At 38.8% G+C, this 25,619-nt stretch overlaps 8 protein-coding genes across 8 annotated transcripts; 5 read left to right on the forward strand and 3 right to left on the reverse strand.

Moving 5' to 3' along the window:
- Window positions 1-242: 242 nt before the first annotated feature.
- Window positions 243-2,864, forward strand: Cbr-cng-1 (the record flags this gene model as incomplete). The annotated part of the gene is made up of 10 exons (XM_045238076.1): window positions 243-314; window positions 356-750; window positions 799-898; window positions 944-1,097; window positions 1,146-1,638; window positions 1,685-1,859; window positions 1,906-1,964; window positions 2,166-2,262; window positions 2,307-2,660; window positions 2,715-2,864. 10 exons carry the CDS (start codon window positions 243-245, stop codon window positions 2,862-2,864), a joined length of 2,049 nt encoding a protein of 682 aa, XP_045094594.1.
- Window positions 2,865-5,817: 2,953 nt separating this feature from the next.
- Window positions 5,818-8,168, forward strand: Cbr-obr-2 (the record flags this gene model as incomplete). Its single annotated transcript, XM_045238077.1, has 8 exons — window positions 5,818-5,876; window positions 6,161-6,371; window positions 6,540-6,637; window positions 6,687-6,774; window positions 6,878-6,960; window positions 7,008-7,086; window positions 7,136-7,653; window positions 8,012-8,168. 8 exons carry the CDS (start codon window positions 5,818-5,820, stop codon window positions 8,166-8,168), a joined length of 1,293 nt encoding a protein of 430 aa, XP_045094595.1.
- A 316-nt stretch (window positions 8,169-8,484) lies between these two features.
- On the forward strand, window positions 8,485-13,864 carry Cbr-nmr-2 (the record flags this gene model as incomplete). The annotated part of the gene is made up of 13 exons (XM_045238078.1): window positions 8,485-8,619; window positions 9,202-9,281; window positions 9,333-9,653; window positions 9,877-10,011; window positions 10,057-10,195; window positions 10,584-10,894; window positions 10,947-11,286; window positions 11,591-11,646; window positions 11,691-12,196; window positions 12,244-12,529; window positions 12,574-12,648; window positions 13,193-13,505; window positions 13,556-13,864. The coding sequence occupies 13 exons, from the start codon at window positions 8,485-8,487 to the stop codon at window positions 13,862-13,864; spliced, it is 3,006 nt and encodes a 1,001-aa protein (XP_045094596.1).
- Window positions 13,865-14,015: 151 nt separating this feature from the next.
- Cbr-mut-15 lies at window positions 14,016-17,725 on the reverse strand (the record flags this gene model as incomplete). The annotated part of the gene is made up of 12 exons (XM_045238079.1): window positions 14,016-14,421; window positions 14,468-14,673; window positions 14,722-14,930; window positions 14,974-15,098; window positions 16,054-16,149; window positions 16,196-16,337; window positions 16,384-16,480; window positions 16,524-16,653; window positions 16,695-17,070; window positions 17,119-17,203; window positions 17,246-17,411; window positions 17,694-17,725. The coding sequence occupies 12 exons, from the start codon at window positions 17,723-17,725 to the stop codon at window positions 14,016-14,018; spliced, it is 2,070 nt and encodes a 689-aa protein (XP_045094597.1).
- Window positions 17,726-18,348: 623 nt separating this feature from the next.
- On the forward strand, window positions 18,349-19,547 carry Cbr-fib-1 (the record flags this gene model as incomplete). Its single annotated transcript, XM_002637677.1, has 4 exons — window positions 18,349-18,382; window positions 18,433-18,616; window positions 18,661-19,211; window positions 19,264-19,547. 4 exons carry the CDS (start codon window positions 18,349-18,351, stop codon window positions 19,545-19,547), a joined length of 1,053 nt encoding a protein of 350 aa, XP_002637723.1.
- A 213-nt stretch (window positions 19,548-19,760) lies between these two features.
- Cbr-rps-16 lies at window positions 19,761-20,239 on the forward strand (the record flags this gene model as incomplete). The annotated part of the gene is made up of 2 exons (XM_002637678.1): window positions 19,761-19,910; window positions 19,955-20,239. The coding sequence occupies 2 exons, from the start codon at window positions 19,761-19,763 to the stop codon at window positions 20,237-20,239; spliced, it is 435 nt and encodes a 144-aa protein (XP_002637724.1).
- A 302-nt stretch (window positions 20,240-20,541) lies between these two features.
- On the reverse strand, window positions 20,542-20,822 carry CBG11590 (the record flags this gene model as incomplete). Its single annotated transcript, XM_002637679.1, has 2 exons — window positions 20,542-20,668; window positions 20,716-20,822. 2 exons carry the CDS (start codon window positions 20,820-20,822, stop codon window positions 20,542-20,544), a joined length of 234 nt encoding a protein of 77 aa, XP_002637725.1.
- Window positions 20,823-23,451: 2,629 nt separating this feature from the next.
- CBG11591 lies at window positions 23,452-24,210 on the reverse strand (the record flags this gene model as incomplete). Its single annotated transcript, XM_002637680.1, has 2 exons — window positions 23,452-23,740; window positions 23,786-24,210. The coding sequence occupies 2 exons, from the start codon at window positions 24,208-24,210 to the stop codon at window positions 23,452-23,454; spliced, it is 714 nt and encodes a 237-aa protein (XP_002637726.1).
- Between the last annotated feature and the right edge of the window lie 1,409 nt (window positions 24,211-25,619).

Consider the following 25,619-nt stretch of genomic DNA (forward strand, 5'->3'; position numbering starts at 1 on the left):
ATAATAAAGAATTTGACTTCCGCTCATTGTTTGGAGTTCATAGTATTCGGATTGTGAATTCTGAAAGGTGTGGAAGTCAGAACAGAAATAAGGGTTTTCAGTTAGATGCTCACCTCATGAAGAAATTTAGAATTGCGTGCCAACAACTCATTAGGAATGCTCACCTCCGGAAATTCGAATCATCTTTATTTCTCTCATCATTCCTTTTCCCTTCTTTTCTCCCATAACACTCTTCTACTAAAATGGCAGAAAACGCTTCGACTACTACTACTGCTCGCCGTGAAACTTTTGGTGGAATTGTATACAGAATCTATGTAAGTTTTCCTTAACACTTTCTTCAATTAGCCTACTCTAGGCATTCAAAGGATGGGTAGAACGAGCTCGAAAAAGGTTACGCCTGTTCCGAGAGGTTGATGTGGACGTTGAGTCGAATTTTAGAACAGCGTTACGAGAAGATCCTGAAGATGAAAAAGAAAATTCTGGCTTCTTATCGTTTACTATCGATGAACATGGAAACGCCTTCTACCTTTGGACCTGTCTAGTCAGTCTTGTTGCTCTCCACCCTCTCGTTTTCACTTCTCTCTCGGTGTTTCAAAATGTTCATTCATTTCTGAGAACTACAGGTCCGATCAATTTACTCCTAGATCTCATAAATATTTTGGATCTGATTGCTCATACTAGAATCGAGTATGTGGAAAATGGTGTGGCAGTGAAAAATTTGTCGAAATTGATGCATCATAGATTGAAGTCGTAAGCATACAGAATATGAGGAAAGATTCAGGATTTGAAATATTTCAGAAAATTTTTCATACTAGATGTTATAGCAGTTATCCCAACAGAATCATTGGAAGTTTTTGGAGAAAGTTTCTTTTGGGCAAGAATCAATCGACTCACAAAGGTAGTGTTAAACCAGTCCTTTTAAATTAAAAAAGTCTAATTTCAGTGTTATCGACTTTTTAACTTTTCCACCCAAACTGATACTCGTACAACATCTCCACATGCATTCGGACTTTTCAAACTCATCTTCATTTGTATGGTGATCTTCCACTGGAATGGATGTCTTTACTTTCATATCAGTAAAGTCTATAACTATGCAAGTGAGTATAATACTTCTATTTCACAATAATTAATACATTCATTTTCAGCCGCTCGACTGGAGCATTGGATATTTTCCTATGACAAGATAATCAATCCAATTCTAGCAACATGTGCGACAGACGATATTTATGATAAAAACTTTTGTGATACGGATGACCTTTTGATAACTCATTTACCAGATAATGAGGTTCAGAGTACGGTGACCAGTTTCATGAGCACTTGGGATAATAAGTTTGAATCCACAGATCTCCTTTTCTGTTATTCCAATTTTTCCAGAACTGAAACTCTGAAATTTGCCAATTTCTTCCGTCAATATGCTCTCTGCTTCTATTGGTCTGCTCTCACTCTAGTTACTCTTGGCGAACAACCATCTCCTTGTACAACATTTCAAAACGCGTTTGAAATCGGAGACACTCTTCTGGGTCTTGTCATTTTTGCTGTGATCGTCGGAGATGTTGGTAACATGGTGGTGGCGATTAATTTGAGAAAATCAGAATTTGAAAATGTTTTGGATGGATGTAAACGATTCATGGTATATAGGTTGTTTGAGTTTTTTATTCACAAAATTAAATCGATTTTTATTCAGAAAAGTTCCACACCTTCTTCGCAACAAAGCCGTTGAATACTTTGGCTATGTTTGGGCTCACGGAGGAGCACAAGTTGATGAAGAGGAGATTGCCGAGTTCTTGCCGCCAAGATTGTTCGGTGAAATTGCGGTAGAGATTCATATGGACACTTTGAAAAAAGTGAAACTGTTTGAGGTTTGCAGTTGGAATCAGAAAAAAATACATGACTCATTTCTTGTAGAACTGTGACCCACGGCTCTTGTATGAGTTGATTTTGAAGCTACAACTTCGAGTGTATAGGTTTGTGTGCTCTATTTGTTTGTGTTTTTTGATCTCAGAAATCTAGGGAAACTTTTATCTAGACTGGTCGGGCCGGTTGATAATTTTTTCCAAATCGAAACTTTGGGTAAAACCACACCAGATGATAAAGATCGGCGAGTTTTAGGATCCGAATTATCACCCGGCCAGAATTGGTTCGTCGACAATATGTTTTTTTTTCAGTCCAATGGATTACATCTGTAAAAAGGGAGAGGTTGGAACTGAAATGTATATTGTAAAGGAAGGATTTGTTGAGGTTGTCAGTGAAGATGGGCAGACGGTAGATCGAATATCCCCATTTTTCGAAAATCTTGCATTTTCCAGATTTTCGTAACTCTCCCCGCTGGTTTTGTGTTTGGAGAGCTCTCGATTCTGAACATTCCAGGAAACAAAAATAAAAATTTGAGAACTGCATCAGTCAGGTCTAAAGGCTACTCTGATTTGTATGTTCTGGACAAAGAAGATCTATGGGAAGCACTTCGAGAATATCCGCAAGCCAAAGATTCCCTAATACAAAAAGGAATTCAAATTTTGGAGAAAGATAAAATGATTGATCCGGATATGGTGGATGATGATGAAGGAGATTTTAATGGTCCAATTGAGGATTATATAGAACATTTGAATCAAGAAATTCTGAAATTAACAGCGATGGTGGATGACGCGGAGAAAAGTATTCATGTGAGTCATTTGTAGTTTGAATGGGTCTAGAAATAGAAAAAAAAAATGTTTCAGGCATCACAACAAAAAATGAAAAATCGATTGTTTGGAGTGGAAATGGAGCTGATTGAAGAAATGAAAAAGATGAAAGAAGGAATGGGAGAATGCGAGAAAGAGGAATTAAAATTCTGGAAGAAAAAAAGAACCAATGTTTGTCTGCTATAGGAACGTATTTTGTCTAAAAGAAGCCCAGCCCTATCATTAACTTCGAGCTCAATTTTCTCGATTCCTGTGAAAGATATCTTGAAGTGATCAACTAATCAGTTGTTTATCATAACGTCACCAATATTTTATCAGCTTGCAAAATTAAGATATCTTTCACAGGAAACAAAATATTCGAGTCCAAAGTTGATGGCTTGGGTAGGCTTCTACTAGGGAAAATACGGTGTGTACCGGACAAAAAATTTTACATGTCGTTGTTTTTTTTTCAGGTTAAAATAGGCTAACTTTGAAGTTTGAGCAGTTTGATTTTTCTAAAAAATCAAGAGAATATTTTACAGAAATGTTTTGCACATTTTTGGCTATATCATTTACCGTAAAGCCTGTAATACAAGCGACCCCACAGTGCCAAGTTTCAGCTCAATTATCTCGGTTCATGTGAAAGATATAAAAAAAGTAATCCACTAATAAAATATGTGTGATAACATGATAAAAATTTTGTCAGTTGATCACTTTTTTATATCTTGAACAGGTGCCGAGATAAACTGACTTAAAGTTGAAAGTTAGGGTCCCTTCTATTACAGTTTTGAGGGTAAATAAACTTAAAGCAATGTAGCAGTCCCTTCGAATTTTTTAATCCCTGGAAAAAACTAAAAAATTTGTCAGAAAAGTGACATCACAAAATGTATTTTTGATCTTTATCGGTTCAACTGTCAATTACGTATTTTTGAGAAAACTTTGAGAACCGGTTCTCTCCTATATTTTGTTCTCGATTCTCTCAAATTTTGTTCTCGATTCTCTCAATTTTGTGATGTTCCCTGAACATCACAAAATTCAAAATTCCACACCTTCCGTTTCCCATCAATATATTTTCTTTAAAACAAATAAATAATTGATCTAATTCTTCTCGTTTCTCTCATTTCTCTTAATCTCTCTCGTGGAGTCCTTCTGAACAAACACTGAAGGTAAACAATGTGTTTTTCTTTTTGACTCACATCGCAAACCTCACAATTATAATTTTCCAAAAAAATATCTTATTTTCCCAGTGAATACCGTAGTAGGACCCATTGAATATTAGATTATAGTTTGGGCTAGAAAACAAAGCCCACTTTCAGTTGGACACAAAAACATCGAAAATCGGTTGGTTCCACTGTACAAAACAATACAATCCCTCCCCCTCCCACCCAATTCTTCTCGCTTTTTGAATTTTCTCTCCTCCCTTTTTTTCTGAGAAGAAGAACAATAATACAGTCGCTAAGAAGACACACTATAAAGGTATGGGGCTAATATAACGGACGGGGCGAAAAGAAGGTGAGAAGATATGGATGGTTTTCTTTGTTTCTCTGTTACCTCTCTATTCCCCATTCACTCTCGTTTGATTCCTCTAGTTGTCTAATATCCTGAGGCAGAGGTAGTCCTTGCGTGAGAGAGTGTTTCATTTTAAATTCATGTGAATTCCTCGTTTTCTGAACATTTTTCTCCGTTTTTTCTTTATTTATGGGTTCGATGTTGGGCTGACAAGCATTTTTTAAAAGTTGTTAAATACTGGCTTTTCTGGTTTCCTTCTCGTATATTCTGAAAACTGAAGACTCACCAAATTTACTTTTTGTAATTTTTTGTGCATCAAAATGTTCCTAGAACTATGAATTTTCATAAAATTAATTCGAAAATTCGAAATCCCTTAAAAGCCCCGCCGAAAATACAAGTTCTCGTCCTAGAGGGTCGTGGGAATCCTAGTCCAAGGCCGTTGTGTGCGCTGTTTTTCGTGCAATTTTTCACAATCTTTTGCCGTTTTAAGTCTTTTTTTAGAGAAAAAATTGAATGATTTAATTGTAAACTTTATGAAGAGGACAAAAAAGCTTTGTTGGTCTCACAGGTACCGTAAACACTCTGATAGAAGGGCAACCAACCCGCCAACTTTGAGTGTATATAATTCTGCTCCTGTGAGAGATATCGAAAAGTGTTCAACTGACAAAATATTTTCAAAATTATGATACATATTTTGTCAGTTGAGCGCTTTATGATATCTTCTACACAAACGGAGTTATGGGTTTGAAGTTGGCGGTTTAGAGTGTTTACGGTAGCTGAAAAACTTCATAAAAACAACTTGGATAAGGCTGCTTGAATTTTCGACGACTTTTTCAGAAATTTAGATTTTGTTCTGAATTTTTTCAAAGAAAAATTGTGGAAATACATAACTTTGGGAACATTTTAATGCAAAAATAAAACAAAATGAATCATTTTGGTCCTCCTTTATTTTCCAGAAACTGCAAGAACTGATAACTTTGAAAAAGCCAATAATAATAAGCTGTTAACATTATTGATTTAACACTTGCTGACTATTTATTTTTTCTTCTTTCAACAAACCTGTAAACAACCTAGTTAACCAAACATTTCTTGATAGCAGTTCACTGGTTTTCCAAAAACGCCCATGGAATTGAAAAATACTGTCAACAGCAGACATTCGATTATTTTTCTCCTCTCATCTTCTCCCCTAAAAAACCTTCTTGTCTCTCCCTAACCGACTATATCCATTACATAATTATTGACCACTTTACAAGAAAAAGCGGCTACACAGAAAAGTGTCATCATCCATCAAATCTTTTCTCTTTTTTTTTGAGACATCTTCAAGTTTCTTTTTTGGCCTTCACTTTTTCTCCGCCCTATTAATTTTGGCGCTTCGTCTGAAGCTGTTGTCCAACTTTGCAAAGCCTTGACTACAACAATTTTTTTCCAAAGTTCTCACCATCCTTTCAGATATCAATCTTTTTCTCACCTAGCCATTTCTTACGTATTTTAGCCTCCCCCCCCCAAAGTGTCTTTCTTGCCACCCCACTAAATTGTTTTAGTGGGAAAGTTAACATTTATTTGGAAAAGTTTCTTAAAACTCGTCAAATTGTTCGTTTCTTATTTTTTTGGCTCTAACTTAAAAGCATATTTTTTCAGACATAGTCAAAAAATGGGTTCACCACGAATTCAAAGTTTCAAACGGCAAACGGTACTTCACAAGGGACAGAGGTAACGTATTTTTCAAAACATTAAATTTTTCACATTTAAATGTTCTCAAAATTATGTATTTTCATAATAATAATACTTCAAAAAAGTCATAAATAATTTGGAATCCCTGACAAAACGCCGTCGAAAATGCGGCTGCAATTTTCCAGCTATTTTTGAGGTCAACGAGACTAGTTTATTCTTTTCATTGAGTTTTCAAAATTCCGTTTTTTGTGAAAATAAAAATACATAACTTTGGGAGCGTTTCAATACACAAAAAGTAAGAAAAATCGAAAGTCTTGTTTCAGAACCCGCCTCCCAGCCACCTACATTGCTCCCGAAGATGTTTCAATTTGGGATATCATTCGTCCAAATCTTGGAAAAGATTTCTCTCGATTCACGGTTCCCGTTTTTATGAATGAACCACTCAGTTTCCTTCAACGCCTTTCGGAAAACGTTCAGTACAATTATCTACTCGAAAAAGCTGCTAAATGTGAGGATGAGATGGAAAGAATGGAGGTTCGGATTTCTTTTTTAGCCCGAGTAGCTCGGTCGGTAGCGGCACCGCGCCTTCAATACTCGTTCCACAAGTTTAACTCCCCGCGGGATTTTCGTGAACGGAGATTTGAGATAATAATTGCTTCATGTCCCCACATTTTTCAACCTTTTCTAAATTCTAAATTCCAGTACGTAGCTGCATTTGCGTTGGCTACAGTATCAGCTAATCACAAGAGAATGTCAAAGCCATTCAATCCATTGCTTTTGGAGACTTTTGAACTAGAAAGGTATTGTATTGTTTCAACATTTGATCTTCATCATTTCATTGCATTTCAGAAATGGTGTACGTTTCCTGGCCGAACAGGTATCCCATCATCCTCCCATCTCCGCCGTCTACGCAGAATCCGACGAATTTACCGTGGAGGTGAGTGAGTGAAAATCTTATTACGTAAGCGTCTCTCAAACCGGTCTCCTCGACGATTGCGCAGCCTGCGGGAAGAGTGAAAGTGACCATGCTTACTTTGCAGGGTACCGTTGAACCGACGCTCAGTTTCTGGATGACCAAATTGATTGCCAATCCACACGCTCACCTCAAATTGACTTTCAAAAAGTGAGTGAGGAGAGCATGATCCTTGGTCTATTAAATCTATATTACAGGACCGGCGAGAAATTCACTTGGTCGGCGCCAAAGTGCGCCATCTACAATGTGATAATGGGCAAGATGTACATGAACTTTGTAAGTTCTGTTTACATTCATCAAGTTGAAAATTTTTGCAATGTTTTAGACCAGTCACATGAAAATCGAATCATCCGGAACCTATGACGCTGTGTTTTCATTTGACAACAAGGGATACTACAATCATAAAGGAGGTGATGTCCACGTGGAAGGACACATTTTTGAGGGAAAGAATAAGATCAAGGCGTTGTATGGAAATTGGACACTTTTCTTGGCTTCTTGCGATCAAGATGATTTCAAGCATCATCGAAAGGAATATGTGCAACTGTTCAATGAATCGATCCATGAGAAGGATAAGGGACCAGTGATTCCTGGATCCAAGATTCTATGGGTTTCCAATCAGATTCCAAAATTATTCGAAGATCAATTTCACTTTACGAATTTCACGTTGTCGTTGAATGAAATGTATGCAGGAATGAGTGAAAAAGTGGCACCAACTGATAGTCGTCGGAGAAAAGATATGAAGGCGTTGGAGGATGGGAAGAATGATGAGGCTGAGGAGTTTAAGCACAAGTATGAGGAAGAGCAAAGGGAGCGAAGAGCCAATAAGACTGGAAATGTTCCTATGTATGTTTTGAAAGAAAAGCTGTGGAAGAAGAATGTCGGTGAAGGTCCCACAACGAAAACTACCGTAACCTAAAAATATTTTCAATTTCTCAATTTATTACCGTAAAACCTGTATTAGAGGGGCCCTTCTATCAAAGGGACCCTTCTAAATAATATAGGTTCTCGTATGGTTTCAGTTAGTTTTTTTCACCATTACAAAATGTTTATTTTCCGACAAAAAGTAAAAAAACAAGACAACAAATACGGAAAATAAGCATTTTTTAGGTTACTGTAGTTGTCATTTTGGAACCTTCTGCCACGACCACGGCTTCCTCAGGTTCGATTTTTTGTACCTGAATAACAACATGAGGTTTTTCAGGTGGTTTGCAAAAGACGAGGATGGTCATTGGAGCTACAACGGGGATTATTGGGCACGCGAGTTTTCGAATTGTCTTGATTTGTTCGAATCTAACGATAACAATAATAGCACTCGCTCCAACTCATCTTTATCGTCATCTTCTTCATCTGCTGATTGATTTTTTTTATGAAACTCAAACTATTTTTGCTATGGGTATCTTTCACTGTCATAGATTCTAAATGAAGTTCTTCTTTGTCTTTTTTCTAGTTTTTTTTAAAGAAAAAGAGCATTCCAAAACGGAAATAGGCGAAGGAGTTTTGAGTAATGAACACTGCAAGATGGGGTCTTTTTCTTCTTTTTCTTCTCGGGTAATAGGTTTTTGAAGAAGATGCTCAAGAAAAGGAGCTTCGTTTAAATTGTTTTTGCCTTCTTCCTTCACCTCGAAAAGCTGCTGAGGAGCATTACTTCGTTTGCTCAAAAACCCATTCTTCTGCATGCACTGGAATTATTTGCTTGTATTTTTATTTATCGGTCAATTAGAAACACTTGATTTGGGTGGAAGTCGAAAAGTTCAAAAACCAAAAGAAGATCCAAGAAGAGAAGATGTGAACATTGCTGTAGTTTATCAGGTACAGTAACCCTTTTAAATGTACCAACTTTTTAAATATTTAACTGAAATAGTGCCTGTTGAAACAATTGAAACTGTCAGGATTAATCTATAAATTTACCGTAACACCTGTAATAGAACTCTAACTTTTCGCTTTGAATCAATTTATCTGAATTCCGGTCAAATATATATTTTTAAAAAGTAGGCTACTGATAAAGTGTACATCATAATATCACAAAAATTTAATCAAATGACAAAATTTTGATATTTCTCAAAGGAGCCGAGATAATTGAGCTCAAACTTGCCAGCGTGAGGGTCCTTCTGATCAAAGGTAAGACAAGGTTGCCGAAAAGCGTACAAACGGCGGCTGAAGGTTTGAGAATTCTATAAAACTCGCGTTTTGAAGAAAATGAAAGAAAATTTGTAACGAAAAATAGGAAAGACAATACTTTTAATTTTGGAAAACATATAAATACAGGCTCAGCAGACAAATCATAGTTTCCAGCAAAAGGAAAAGATTGAAATTTTCTAGATGGTCAATCTTTTCAATTTTTCGAATAACTTTTTTCGGATGTCTTTGTTTTGCTTATTCAAAAATTTTCAGCACTACGCTGGACGTTCGAAATCTTACGACAAAGCATTCAAGGAAGTGATCCGAAAAATCAATGATGCTACTGCTGTATCGTAAGCCCTCCATCGCTCACTACAACCTTTTTTACACACTGCTATTTTCAGAAGTCTTCGCCGTCTAGCAACTAGATATAATTTCCAGCCAGTCGATTGTATTCTCCCAACTGGAACGTTTTTCGTTAAAGAAGTTCTTGACTGTCTTTGCAATAATGTCACTTCTAACAACGTGGCTCTCATCATTTTCGTCACGGCGTCGGAGACTTATGACTCAACGACAGCTGCTGAGCAATACTTTCTGACGGCTGCTAGTTATACAGGAATACCGATCATTGCATGGAATGCTGATAACGCCGGGTTCACTTTCGAGAATGATCTCAGTCCGTATCGAATTATTCAGATGGCTCCACCAATTGAACATCAAGCCAGGTAATATTTAGACTAGCATTTTTCTAATACGGCAGCCCACCATCAACTTGAGCTCAATTATCTCAATTCCTGTGAAAGATATCAAAAATGTGTCAACTGATAAAAATTTATTAGTTGGCAACTTTGTGATGTCTTTCAGAGGAACCGAGATAGAATGACAGAAAGTGAAAAGTTAGGGAGACCCTCAATTATAGGTTTTACTGTAGATAAACTTTTGTTTTAGAGCAATGCTGGCTTTACTCCGTCGTTATAACTGGCCGAAATTCGGAGTCGTTACGTCTGAAATGGCTGGGAATGATAGATTTGTGACAGCGGTTCGAGAGGAGCTAGAAAGATTTTCAAACAAATCAACAAAGTTGTGAATTCTAGATTTCTAGAATCAATTGAAATTAAGTGAGTTTAGGTATGAAATGATACATCATTGCCATTTGGACACTCGGAACAATACGGATGTGGATTTGAAATTGGCTGATGTGAAGAAGAATCAGGCAAAAATTATACTTCTCTACGCGAATGCCGCTCAAGCTGGAGCTGTATTCGCTGTAAGTAGAGAATTCGATAAATAATAAAAAACTACAGTGCTGGTCCAGCCGTTTTGTTCATTTTCAGAAGTCTGAAGCTCGTCTGTCGAGTTTCAGATCACTTTGAAAACTATGGAGGATGTAAAACAGACCTTGATTGAAAACATTGTATTCATATAATTTTTTAAAACTCCTAGTTTTTCGGCTATTTGCCGATTTCTGAAGGGCACATGGTTTTTAAAATTTTCAGTTTTTTACTCCCTCCAAAATTTTCAAAGTGATCGGAGACTTAACAGCCCAGTTCAAGACTCCTGAAATGTTCGAAATAACCAAAAGCCAACTGAAAAATACAAAGTAAATATCTTATTGACCGGTACTATGAGAAAAACTACGTTTTCAAAAATTTCAGCATGCTGAAAAATTGGATATGATTGGAGAAAAGTATCTATGGATTGGCACTCAATCGGTGAAAGGAACCCAAACAACAGTGAAGGCACCGGCTCAAGCCGGAATGCTTTGTGTCAATTTTCATACTGTATCGAATGCAATGTTTGCTCCACGAGATGATATTCTTCCTCTGATTATTCAACTTGCTCCAAAACTGTTTGGAGCAGCACTTCTTCAACTTCGCGCCAATGAAATGTTCCCAATGAAATCGAATGTTTCGTGTAAAAGTGAAGATGGGGATCCTTATTGGGAAAATGGGAAGTTTATTTATGAGTACGTTCTTCTTAATTGTATTCTAGGAATCTCTAAAAATTTTGTTTTTCAGACACATGAAATCTGCATTCGTCAAGGGGAATCCGTTCCACGTGGACGATGGACACGACTCGTTCTTCTATACTTTCGAGAAAACAGGACGTCTTCGAAACTCGATTCTTCAAATTTCTAACTTGAGAACCAATTCGAAAGGAGAGAAAACTTGGGAAAAAGTTGGGATTTTTACTAATAATGAACTGAAAATGGCAGATGTTCAATGGCCAGGAGAGAAGGCGAATCCGCCACAAGGAACCGCTGATAAGTTCCATGTGAAGGTGGTTACTCTCCACGAACCGCCATTTATTACTGTATCTGATGTGGATCCGGATACACAGAAGTGTCCAGGAAATCAGGTATGCAATAAGAATAATAACTATTTTAGATCATCAGGAAATTTTAGAAGTTTTTGGTGAAATGAATAAGGCAGAGTTCAAAGGTTGTATACCGTATTTTATTTAATAGAAGTCCACCCCAACCGTCAACTTTGAGCTCAATTATCTCAATTCCTGTGAGAGATACCAAAATTTTTTCAACCGATAAAACATTGATGATGTTATGATAAGTAATTTATCAGTTGACAAACTTTTGATATCTGTCACAGGGATCGAGATAATTGAACTTAAAGTGGACGGTTTTGGTGTCAATGATATGTTACAGGGTTCGATTTGTGATTGGGGAGATGTGGAGTATACAGATGATGCTGGAGTCAAAAAGTAGGTTTTTAAAAACTTTCATTCCAAAACAATTAGGAATTCAGAAACCGAACACTTCTTAAATGTTGCTCTGGATATTGTGTAGATCTTCTGAACAAACTGGCAACAGATATTGGATTCACTTATACTTTGTACAAAGTTCGCGATGAGAAATGGGGATTGAAAACTGAAAATGGATGGAATGGGTTGATAGCTGATCTGATGCATAACAAGGCAGATATGTGTGTCACTTCCTTGAAGTTAAACTCAGAACGTGCTCGTGATATCGATTTTTCTCTTCCGTTTTTGGATACTGGAATTTCGATAATCGTCAAAATCAGAAGCGGTGTTCTATCTCCAACTGCTTTTCTGGAACCATTCGAATATTCCACTTGGGTTATCATCCTATTTGTATGTATCCATGTGGCAGCTATCTCGATTTTTATCTTCGAATGGGTCTCTCCGTACTCATTCAACATGCAAAAGTATCCACCTCCAGAACATAAATTTTCTCTTTTCCGATCTTATTGGCTTGTCTGGGCAACATTGTTCAGTGCTAGTGTCTCTACAGGCAAGTCAACTATATATCTTGTTTCTCTGTAATTTCTACAAATTCAGACGTCCCCAAATCTACAGTATCTCGGCTAATGGCTCTTGTCTGGGCAGCTTTTGGTCTCACTTTCCTGGCTGTCTACACTGCGAATTTAGCAGCTTTTATGATAACCAGAGTACAATATTATGATCTCAGTGGTATTCACGATCCAATGGTGAGAGAATTCTTAAAGCCTCAGAATATCAGAATTTTCTTTAAGCTCAACTTCCCGCAAGACCAAAAACCACCATTTCGTTTTGGAACCGTTGATGGAGGGAATACACACGAGACAATGAAAAGGAATTGGCACAAGTTTGAAATGGAATATAGTGTCTGTATATGAAGCATACTTTCAGAATGCACGAATATGTAAAGCACAACAAGTTCTTCCGAATGAACATTTCTTCTGGAATCGAGGCTGTTAAAAATGAGTTCGTAATTCTTAAAGGGAAACTCCAACCAAAAATACTGTTTGCAGCGAAATGCTGTTAACGTTATGTATTATCCTTATATTATTGCGAAAACATTCAAAAAAATCCGAATTCCCCGAAAAACGCCGTTGAAAATTTAAAAAGGTGGTGAATAGGTACGAGGATTCAAATTCCTGCGCAGTGAGAAACCTAGGCCATGGCTGCTGGACGTCTTTACATAACTTTAATGTCTAAAAGAATCCATTTTCAGCGATTTTTAGTTATTCGTTGAGTTAAAAACCCCAAAAATCGACTGGAAATTCAAATTCAAATTGGGTTTAAAAAAGCCGAAAGAAATCTGTCTCAAAATTTGTCGAAAATGACCTGAGATTTTTTTAAAACGACTCGAATTTGATCTAAAGTCTCAAAATAGGCTGAAAATCTTTTTTTCGTCAAAAATAAGGTCTAAAAACGTCGGTTTATGTGTCCGAGTGTTCAGATTTTCTGAGGCTTTTTGGGCTGTTTGAACTCAATAAAAATTTTTGGTCAGAAATCCAATTTTCAGAGAACTCGATGCATTTATATATGACGCTGTTGTCCTTGACTATTGGGCAGGCAAAGATGCAAACTGTGCATTGATGACAGTTGGAAAATGGGCGAGTATGACGGGATATGGCATTGGATTTCCAAAGAACTCTCCACATACCGCTTTAGTGAATCATTATATGCTACAGTATCAGCAAAAAGGAGATTTGGAACGTCTTCAGAATTTCTGGTTAACCGGCGCTTGTACTCCAGACAGTCACAGTCAAACTCAATCAGCACCACTTGGAATCGAGAACTTTCTATCAGCATTTGTTCTCCTGGCCGGAGGAATTGTAAGAATATTTTTTAATTAAACATTTAAAAAAATTGAAAAATATTTAAGATTGTCAGCGTTATTGTGTTGGGTTTCGAACACTTTTATTGCATGCATCTTCGAAAACCACTTCAAAAGATTGACCCTAACGGCTGGTGTGGAATTATTAGCATGGCAATGGGAAAATCATTGACTTTCACTGAAGCTGTGGATCGAGTTCAAGAATGGAGATCTCGAACACAATCTTTGGCAAGCACCAATTCCCCACAACTAAAAAGAAGACGTTCTGCTAATTTGAAACCCATCGAAGATGCAGCTCCACAAGAACAATTCCCAAGAAGAAGCCCTCGTTTTTTGCAAGTGGAAACGAATCTCTAATTATATGAATATTTAACATGTTAATTTCAATAAAACTGATTTGTATACAATAAGGGAGATCTAGTCGGCGTACTGATAGAAGGCATATGATAGGAAGGATAGCAGTAAAATAATAATAATACTTTAAACATTTGGGGCCAAGAGTCGCGAGTTATTCATAGTCTAAATCATCCATCATATCGTCTTCGTTGTAATCGTAATCGTCTTCAGAATAGTTGTCATCGTCTGCGTATTCTTCTCCGTCTTCATCGCCACCATTTAAGTAGCTAGCAGCAATGAAACGCGCTGGGATCACATAGTTTCCTTGTGCATTTGGCTGCATATTATGAATATCGAAAGGCTCTTCGCGGACTCTCTCTGGACGTTCAACTGGCGGGTTTACAGAAGACTGGTTGCTTTCAGAAGTGGACGATGTCTCAGACAATCTAGGAGCGTCGAGTTTTCTCTCTTCAGTTTGGATTTCCTTGTTATTAGACGTAATTGTATTGTTTTGTTTTGCTTTCTCGGCCTTTCTCTCCAAGTACCTCTGACGAAGCTCCGGTGTACCGAATGTTTTGCTGTAATGTGATTCTACACAGAGACCATTAATGTGAAACCACTAACATAATAAAATCCTCCAGCCAAATGGGGATGGCTCTGCGCTCTTTCATCTCAACGAAAACCGACTTTGTCATAGACAGATCATTTTTGGGTTGGAGGAAAATCTCTAAATGCGGTTTACGATCCTTATCATGAACTAATTTTTCGATCGATTTGAGGGTTTTGGAGAATGTCGATTTTCTCCATGTTGGTAGCTCGAGAAAGACATACTGTAAATAGTGAAAATTATAAACCGATTTTTCCAGTCTTCAATTTACCTTTTCGACTAATGGCAAGTTCATGAGCTTGAAAGCCGCGTAGCTGCACACTGCCACTTTGCTTCTATCGAACTTTTTGATTTCTTCCTCAACGATACGCTTATCTGTATGCATTTCTTCTATGAAGATGTTGCTCTCGATTCGTTTTCCGTACAATGTTAGCACCAACTTTCGACATTTCGTGTCTTCGCAGAAAATCAGCACACGATCTGAGCAGCAAAATAGTGGAAATACTGAAGGTTCAAAACCTACTCTTGCCTTCATTATCGTCGATAATTTTAATCAACTGGGATAGAGCATCTTCAGCATCACCAGTTGATTCTCGGGCATTCATGATGAGAACCGATTCTCCGCTTAGGTTTCCAACCGACATGACTCTGAAATCTTAATGTTAGTCAACAAAGAATGCGTTCGAAGTGCAATATAATTATCGAAATAGATACGAAAACATCCATATAAAATTTTTAAAATATACAATTCATTTTCCAGGTTAGTGAACTAGTCACTCGGGAATGGGTACAGGGATTTTGGCACGGAAACAGTAACAAGACTAGGGTGAAGTTAAAATGGCATACGGAAATAATTTAGTTCGTCAAAAGATACCTATTTACGGATGATACGAAAGAGGGTACATGCAAAAAAGAGCGAATTACGTAGATGTGAGCATGGCAATTATTGAGAAGTATCCGTTGTACTGTTCGTTAGGGGACGTTCGGATATCAAACGGTTTCTCTCAGCGAGGTTGGCATTGAATTCTGTCCGATATTTCTCGTATTGTGCGCGAAACCATTGAGGTGCTTGGTGCTTGTATTTTTGAAGGAACTGAAAGTATTCAAAATTTAATCATAACACAGGGAAGTTAGGAACAGAATTCCGGAACATAATTTTTTTTCAGAATTAGAGATTTGTCGACTACAGTATTTCGAAGGTGCACGCTAAAAATTCGCTAGTCTCGAGCGGAATTACTTTTCATATTAATTCGCCGTTTTCGAACTCTGTTTGTCAGTTTTTGACTAATTCTCTAGAGACTCCACGGATTCTGAGGAACCGATTCCGAGGAAATCGGGGCGGAGTTTACTTTTCAACTGCGTTGAGTAAAAATTGAAACTCCGCACCTTTTTTTTAGCACATCTTTAAGTCATATTAGCCAAGACCAACCTTGACATATTGAGGTAACATATGTTTATCTGCCTGCTGATCTATTATAATGTAGAGTTTGAGCTTGACGCAATTCATTGATGTAAGATTATCCATTTCTGTTTCCATCATTGTTTGGAAGTAACGCGGAGAGCAGAATCGAAAATAATGACAGCGTCGACTGTTCCTCGTAACACATCGTTGATGGACTTCCAATTGATAACAAGAACATCCAAACTTCCATGGCGGAATTCAAAATTTCGTTTCTCAACATTCTCAACAGAGTCCTGTCTGAAAAGATAATAGTTACATAGCTCCGAAGCTGAACTGCACTTACGTTAATATACAATTCACACTGAAGCCCTTTCTTTGGCCGTTGGCACTAACTTTCTTCAAAGATCTCTCTTTAAGATACATCGTAACTGTCGTTGCTACTTTCGAATTCTTCGTAACAATGAGAATACGTTCTCTCCGCTTATCTAGAAAGAACAGCTTGATTGGAACTCTTTCGTTTGGGATACTCACTTGCTCGATTCATATTAAAACGTTCTCTTTCGTTTCTCAGTTTCTCGATTAACATATAGCAGAAGTTCAATTTTTGCGCATGGGGAGTCATCACAGTCTGTAATTTAAATTTTCAATCGCTGTCTTCACTGGAGTCTCACAGTATATAGAGCTAGAAGTTCGTCCGGAAGGGATTTTCCTTTGGAAAATGCTTGCGCTGCTTTCTCATTAGCATAATCTTCGGCTGGAGTTGCTAACAAGAATTTCACTTGTTTGATGAAATTCCGCTCTCTGAAAGAAGAAATTAAGATAAAAATGTATTATTCACACACCTCGGCTTGTCGACTTCGATGAACATTTCACTACTCGTAACTGTTTGGCAGGAACGGATTACATCGAGAAGCGGAGCAGTCTGCGTTGCGGCAAACCCGTACATGAAAAGCATTTTGATCCGGGAAGTTTCGGAAAACTCGGAGATTTTATAAAGAAAACTGTTCAATTGCGGAATAAGGATGATTTTTTCCGCATTGTTGATTATCACAAATTTCAACGATTTTTGTAGCTCATGACCTCTGCGTTCCACGGTTAGAAAGTTTAGCCATCTGAAAATACTGTGCACAGATCCGATCATGACGCCCGCTGTGTTTAAATTGACAAAATTTGAATTTTCGTTTAGCAGTTGCACACCAGGTCTTCGACATTTCAATTCTGAAAAATATTCAAAATCGTTAACTCAACCATTAAATAGAAATTTACTTCTCTGTTCTCGGCAGAGATGTTCAAATGCATAGTTGGCATCATCCTCACTATCCGAAACGATCAGGACACACGGAAATGCGCTCTAGATAATTCAATTCATTGAAGAATAATGTTAAGGTCGTACCCTTCGCTGCACGGATCTTCCAGGAATGCTCAAAACCGTTCTATCGTAATAGAATTCTGGGTTGGGACGCCGGTGGATGCAAAAAAGATGTTTTGCCGATTCAACCTCAAATACGTAATCACTGATAGTGTCTCTCAAATTCCGAATCGAGTGTCCACTTCTATGGCTGAAAAAGATAATCTCCCATATTAGTATCATATATGCATGTTTAATGCAACTAATGTTTGTTTGTCAAACCTAATAGAAAATTCAGCCAAAACTTCTCCTAATCTTGGTAATTCGATACTTCGTGATATGGCATATTTTACAGCTGAAAAAATATAACACAGTCTTTTTTATGCTTCAAATATATCCAGAACTTGGTCTCGGCTGAGGAGGTCCCCACTCTTTGTTGTTCGCTCGAACCTTAAAACTATATTTGTCTTCCAACGTAGTTGTATAGCAATACCTCTGCGATAGAAAATGAATTATGCTCCGCATATCCCTTACTGTTCAATCCATCGATATCAACCACACCTAAAATTGCTTCTTTACCCCAATTTTTTTTATTTTTCTCTGTTACCCATGTTATGGACTTTTATCCTCTCCGAATCTTCCATTCTTTTTCTCTGTAATATGACTGTTAAATGCGAGCATCAGCAGTACTAGCCAGGTGACAAAAAACTGTGCAGAGTACAACGTCCCAGCAGAAAACCTCGATTACACCCGTCTGCCACCAAATCGGAGTGATTCAAAAATCGATAGCGCGCCGAAAAATGCGATGCAACTGCGCTCTACCTAGCGGGTCTCGCAACGAAAAAAAACTCCACCGTACTGCAGCCGCGAGAGTTGCTAGTTTTCGATAATTTTTTCGTTCGCCCAAATTTTTTTTGGCGATTTTTCCGCTGAAATGCTAGATCCTTCTCAATTTTTAACGGAATTTATGAGTAGATTTGAGAATAGTGGATGATTCTAGTCGATTCAGATCGTCTGGAGCGTGATTAAAATCCATGACTCTAAGTGAAATGAGGATAATTCTCAATCTTACTCGGCTCTCGCACGGCTGAGGTATGTATTTTTCGTGGTTTCTTCCTTTTTTCGTTCACTAATATGTTTTTTGTAGCATGGGACTTGATTTCAATCGTGGAGGAAGCGGAGGTATGTTTTTTTTTCATCTTGTTCGCCAAGAGCTAATTTTTTTGTTTCAGGATTCCGAGGCGGACGCGGTGGCGGTGATCGCGGTGGAAGAGGTGGATTTGGCGGCGGTGGTCGTGGCGGATTTGGCGGAGGAGATCGCGGAGGATTCAGAGGAGGAGATCGTGGGGGCTTCAGAGGAGGACGGAGCGGTGGAGACCGTGGTGGATTCCGTGGAGGAAGAGGTGGCGGAGACCGGTTAGTTCTCATTAAAAGCTCTGTTATTGAAAAAAGGATTCCAGTGGTGGTTTCGGTGGTCGTGGATCTCCAAGAGGAGGATTCGGTGGACGTGGATCACCAAGAGGCGGAAGAGGATCCCCACGTGGTGGACGCGGTGGGGCCGGTGGAATGCGCGGAGGAAAGACTGTTGTTGTCGAGCCACATCGTCTTGGAGGAGTCTTCATCGTGAAAGGAAAGGAGGATGCCCTCGCTACCAAGAATATGGTGGTGGGAGAGTCCGTCTATGGAGAGAAGAGAGTTTCTGTTGATGATGGAGCTGGTTCGATCGAATACCGTGTGTGGAACCCATTCCGTTCTAAGCTTGCTGCTTCCATCATGGGAGGACTTGAGAACACTCACATCAAACCAGGAACAAAGCTTCTTTATCTTGGAGCCGCTTCTGGAACCACTGTTTCTCACTGCTCTGACGTCGTTGGACCAGAAGGAATCGTCTATGCTGTCGAATTCTCGCACAGATCTGGACGTGATCTTTTGGGAGTTGCCAAGAAGAGACCAAATGTTGTCCCGATCGTTGAAGATGCCAGACATCCACACAAGTACCGCATGCTTGTTGGTAAGCATAATGTCTTTCTCGAAGCTGTTATAATCGCATATCTTTTTTTCAGGAATGGTCGATGTCATCTTCTCTGATGTTGCCCAGCCAGATCAAGCTCGTATTGTTGCTCTCAACGCGCAGAACTTCCTCCGCAACGGTGGACACGCAGTCATTTCTATCAAGGCTAACTGTATCGACAGTACCGCTGAACCAGAGGCTGTTTTCGCCGGAGAAGTCAACAAGCTGAAGGAGGAGAAGTTCAAGCCACTCGAGCAGGTTACTCTTGAGCCATATGAGAGAGACCACGCTGTTGTGGTCGCCACGTACCGCCCAGTTAAGGGAAAGAAGGTCTGATCTCCAAAAACGTTGTTACTTTCTTGTTATTTTGTTATATGTATAACTTCAACCCCTCATCGTTAACATTTGTTTTAATTGTTCCCCAATAAAATTGTTGTTGATGTTCCCAATTTTAGGCTTCTTTCCTCGTTTTACTTGGTTATCAACCATGGATTTATTTTTCTGCTTTTTTTTGTATTTTTCCTTGTGCTAATTCGAAATTCCAGGGTAATGGCGTCTACCGTGCAATCGGTTCAGACCTTCGGTCGCAAAAAGACTGCTACCGCTGTCGCTCACTGCAAAAAGGGACAAGGACTCATCAAGGTCAATGGCCGCCCACTTGAGTTCTTGGAGCCACAGATTCTCCGCATCAAGCTCCAGGTATATCTTGTGATTTTGAGCTCTGTTTCTACATTTTTTTATAGGAGCCACTTCTTCTCGTCGGAAAGGAGCGTTTCCAGGATGTCGACATCAGAATCCGTGTTAGCGGAGGAGGACATGTTGCCCAGATCTACGCTGTCCGCCAAGCTCTCGCTAAGGCCCTCGTCGCTTACTACCACAAGTACGTCGATGAGCAGAGCAAGAGAGAATTGAAGAACATCTTCGCCGCCTATGATAAGTCCCTTTTGGTTGCTGACCCAAGACGCCGTGAGTCGAAGAAGTTCGGAGGACCAGGAGCCCGTGCTCGCTACCAAAAGTCTTACCGTTAAATTCTTGTTTTGTTGCACAATAAAATTGTTATTAAAATTCGGATGTTGACAATAAAACGGTGGGATTGGAAGTTGAGTGAGCATTTAGGAGAAAGTCGAACATTTTCAAGCGTCCCTAATATCTTGCCGAGAAGGTACGGATCATTCTTTATCAAGCTGTTGAGCCATTTGTATACTTAGCGAGAAAAGCACTCGAAGAACCAGCAGTAGTGAGCGATGTTTTGTTATGCTCCACTCTCACAGACTTCGTTAATTTTTTATCAAAAACTTTATTTCTTTTGAGATCGGAACAAAAAACAGACTCAGATAGTGAAGCTGAGAAGAAGCATGTCAAGAACGAAAATAAAAAGAATTCCAGCGATAAGATCCAATCTGGAGTGCTTCGATTTTCGTGTGTAGGGTACTTCGAACTGTTGCAATGGCTTTGAGCTGGAAGAAATCTTAAATACGGATAGGTTTTTTTGTTTGGGACTCACCATATACATTCCGTTTGTATTTCGTTAATTCCCGTTCCATTAATGGTACACGTGGATCTTTTCTGACGAGCACGACTACATCTGAGATCACAACACGAGTTGAACATTTCACACGACGAGTATTCCGCCTGAATGATATCGAATTAGGTGTTGGAAATCGTGCAGTGAAAATGAAAACCTTTAAAATGCATTCTTGTGTAAAAACTTTCAGATTGCCTTCTGTCGTTTGCGGTAGGAAGAAGAAGATGGGGACTACTAGAAGAACAGTTTTCATTTTTCCAAGTTTTTCTGAAAAGTCGAATATAATATGAAGGGAACTGGATCAAATATCGGTAGAATTTTTTGTTTGAGTAGCTGAGCAACAAGTGATAAATTGACAGTTTCCACTGGTTCACTCGGCGCGGAGCAGGTTGCCATTAACACTTGGAAAAAAGAAACGATTGCCTTGTTTATAAAATGAAAACATTTGTGTATTCTGAACATAAATAGGAAGAGAACAACGGGTGACAAATAAATGACATTGACCCAGAAGCGAAGAATTCAGGAGAAAAAAGGGGGGAAATGGGAACACAGTGAAAATAGTGACTTTTTATCAGTGTTAACACATTCATTCTATAAAAAAAACAGTTTTTCAAATCAATAGGTTATTGAAAACAATATATGATCGAAAAGGGGAAAAGACCATGTGAATTAGACGCAAATGGCAATGGACAGCATATAATTCAAAGGCGAGGCGACCTTTTCCATTTTGAAAACGACGTCTTCGTCGGGGTCAGTTTTAGACTGTCCTCTTCTTTCTTCGCTTCGCCAAGGTTACACAATGGACACACAGATGCTTTAGAGTCGCCACCTGCTTCTTCTTCTCGTCGTTTCACTTTCTCTTATAGTTTTGTGGTTGAAACTTTCAACTTGAAAAAAAACATAATACTGAAAAAGGCATTTGAAAATTTCCCGTTTTGATATGTTATTTTTCTTATACAAAACATCGATTCTGTGGAAGCCGGTGCTGAAACGAAAATGCCGAAACAAAAAAATGCGGTCATTTTCCGTTTTTTTCTCCTCGTTTTCCATATTTTTTACTCAAAATCTGACTCAAAATTTTCATTTGGCGACTGAAAATCAGTGAAAAACGAGAAAATGATTTAGGTTACTGTAGTTGTCGTTGTGGGACTTTCGGCTACGGCTATCGGCGCTTCCGCTACGTCAGTCTTCAATCGGTGTTCAAAAATAAATTGAGACCCCGCAAATTCCGGGAAAAAAAACCGGGGAAAAGTGGGCGAAGTCGGGGCCGGAGCCTAAAATGCAACCCTGGCACGGTTTTTCTGCACATTTGGACACGGTCATAAAGGGGCGTAGCCTAAATTGCAACCCTGGCACAGTTTTGCCGCACGGTTTTTCTCGACTCCGCCCACTTTCCCCGGTTTTTTTCCCGATTTTTTTCCCCGGAATTTGCGGGGTCTCAATAAATTAATTTCGAAATACGGTATCAAAGGCGCATCCATTTTTCCAGAAAACTTTCATTGATTTCCCAGCAGGAGGATGCGCCTTTAAATAAATTTTCGAAACATTTTGGCTTTTTTCTATTTTCTAACAAGGGAAGGTTTTTCAGACAACGGTTGAGAATTTGCTCAAAATTTGTACAAAGGCACTTTCGAACATGCTGAATCCGAATCCAAAAAATTTTTAGCCCGTTCTCAGAAGGATCCGAGAAATGGCCTTTGAAAGTGCTTTTAGTACTAAATTTTGGCCAAAAAATGCATTTTTCGAGGTTAAAAATTAGTTTTTCAGGATTTTCTTGAGTGCGAAACTCATTTTTGGACATTTTTCTATCTTCTAAAGTAACTTTTAAATATTTTCAAAAAAAAACATTTTTTTGAAAAATTTTGAAAAAAATCACCATGGGGTCCCCCACACTGCAAAAGTGATTTTTTGAAAATTTTTTAAAAAGTGCGAAAAAACGTTCCAATTATTCAGAAACGATAAAAATAGCATTCTGACAAATTTTTTCAGCCCAATGTTGTCTTTGGGCTCAAAAAATCTCCAAAATCTGATTGTTGTTAGAACTTTGACTGTTCCTAATTTCTGAAATAACGCTTGAACTTAACTGAAACCTATAGAATTAGGTTTGAATCTTGTATGTGATCGATTTGACAGTACTCCACCTCAAAAAGAGCAAAATTGAGCAACTTTCAGAAACTGAAATTTTCGTTTTTAACGATACGAGGATGTAAGAACCGGCCGAAAAGACCATTATCTATTTTTTCCTCAAACTCTCATGAAATCTTTTTTTTTCCTTGAAAACTTTTGAAATTAATCAAAAAGCGTCATATAGTGCCTAGGGGGGCAAACTTGAAATCAAAAACTAGTTTCAAAAAATGCCAAGAAAGTTTTACCACAGTCGGGGTCGAACCAGCATATTCAATACTAATGAGTCACCCTCTTACCACAACACCACACAACAGATACTTTCCTCTCACGCGGAATTGGTAGAGGTGGGAAGGGGAAGCCGAAATCCCCAGCGCACCGAAATCGGCCGAAATTTTCAAACAAAGTTTTTCGGCCTAGGAGTGAGAACGAAATCGATCAGCTCGGTCGGCTGTCGGTCGGCTGGGTCGGTGGTCGGTCGGCGGTCGGCGATTTTCAACCGACCGAAATGGAAGCCTTGTTCGGGATACTGTATCTTGAATGAAAAAAACATTCAAAACTAATATTAAAAAATTTATTAAAACAGAAAGATCACTTCAGCTCTTCTCTTCGACTTCTTCTGGATCTTTCCTTGCTCTTTTTCTTCCTCTTACTCATTTTACTCTTCTTCTTCTTCTTCTTCTTTCTTTTCTCTTTCACTAGGTAAAATGTTTGAAAACTGACAAAAACTGTCAAAACGACACACGTGGCAATCAGAGTGTACAGTAACCATCCACTTCCAGAAACTTCTGGTTCTACGATCCGGATGAACTCTACGGAGCACTTCTTGTTTGCAAGGGATGGCCGAGCTGCAGCTTTCAAATGGAGCATTTCTTGGAGACTGAAGAAAAAAGCTTGAATTCAGAAAAATTTCTCAAAAACTTACGCATTCGAATTCTCGTAGACTTCTATTGGGAAATTGTCGTTGTCGAATAGCACATCCTCCTCTTTTCCAGCCAAAAGTTTCAAGTTTTCCATTTTGATACTTTTCAGATTTTTATTATTCTTGAATGTCAATGCGGGTCCATTTGGATTCTTGATTTCTTCCACTTGCCTCAGGAAATCGAAAACTTCATAACTGGTTCCTACGACTTCAACACCGGCTTCAATCACCCTAATCTTGGCCAACGTCTCCTTCACAGATTCCACGTCATCATATTCTCCAGTGATAATCAGTTTGGACTTCTCAATTATTACACAATCCTCTTCCATAGACAGTGCATCTTTTCCCGAACATCTTTTCTCATTTCCGTTTATCAAGGGAAATAAAATTGTTAGGAAAATGGTTTTTATAATTAGGTTTCGATTCATGCAGAGTTTCTTGATATGCGATAGAAATAATAATTGTGGATGGGTGGTGAATCAGAAAAAAATAGTGATTAGAATTGAAGATAAAATATCTATCGACCCCGTGAAAAATCAAAATTTACGGGTCATTAGGTCTACAATATTAGGTTGGCGGGAAAGTCTTTGTCACTTTTTCAATAGTTTATTTCTCAAAGAAAAAATAACCGAATAATTAATTATATTGTCCATCATTATCAACAACATGTCTCCAACGTTCCCTCAATTTATGGATTCCATTGCGGTAGAATCCAGCCGGGCGTGAGGCAAAGTATTGTTTGAGTGCCGCTTCGACCGCTCCACGGGAATTGAAGCTTCTTCCTTCGAAGGCACGTGTCATATCGCCAAATAACCAATAGTCGGAAGGAGCAAGATCAGGAGAATACGGGGGGTGAGGGAGAACATTCCATCCATATCCCATCAGCTCCTGCTTCACTTGTTTCGAAACATGTGGGCGAGCGTTATCATGTTGATAGTACACTTTCTTGTCTTTCAGGGCCGAACGGTCGACTGCTTTCTTGAGGTTTCGTAGTTGAGTAGTGTAGAGGTCTCCAGTTATTGTTTTGCCCTCGGGCAGAAGTTCCCAGTAGATGGGGCCGTCCACTCCCCACCACACAGAGAGCATAACTTTTTTCGGATGAAGGTCGGGTTTGGGGACATCCTGTGGGCTCTCTCCTTCTCCAACCCACTGGGATTTCCTGTGGTGATTATCGTAGAAGACCCACTTCTCATCTCCGGTTATTAGCCGGTCCAGCCATCGATCGCCCGCGTGGAGAGTGAGAAGAGTAATCGAATCGTCGACTCGGCGGTCAAGGTTGGCTTGAGTCAGGTGATGAGGTATGAATCGACCAAAAAGTTTTCTCATTCCAAGAGACTTCAAACCTTCAAGGACTGTGCTATGGTGAACTCCGAATGTGACAGCTAGTTCACGGCTAGATTGAAATGGATCCGATTGCAATGCGTGCTTCAGCTTGTCCAAATCCAACTCACGGGGTCTCCCAGAGCGATCCTTTTCATCGAGCGAGAAGTCATCTTTTTCGAAACGATGGAACCAATTGCGAATAGTATTGTAGTGAGGGGCAAGTGTGTTGTACACATTCTTCAAGAAAGTTTCCGAATCCTTCATCGTGGTGTGAGATAGGAAGAGGTAAATCAAAACATGCCTGATGTGAATAGCAGTGGGAACAAACATATCGTTTCAATTACAGATGAGGAGCAGGGAAGGAAATGGGGACTTGTTTATATGGAAGGTTCTTATCACCTTGTTATTCACTAGAGTCGATATCATACACAGCCTCCATATACGAGAACAGTGATTAAACAAACAGAGTGACAAAGACTTTCCCGCCAACCTAATAATTACAATGGAACTGTCT

The sequence above is a fragment of the Caenorhabditis briggsae genome, assembly GCF_000004555.2.
Source record: "Caenorhabditis briggsae complete genome, chrV, whole genome shotgun sequence".
Lineage (NCBI taxonomy): Eukaryota > Metazoa > Nematoda > Chromadorea > Rhabditida > Rhabditidae > Caenorhabditis > Caenorhabditis briggsae.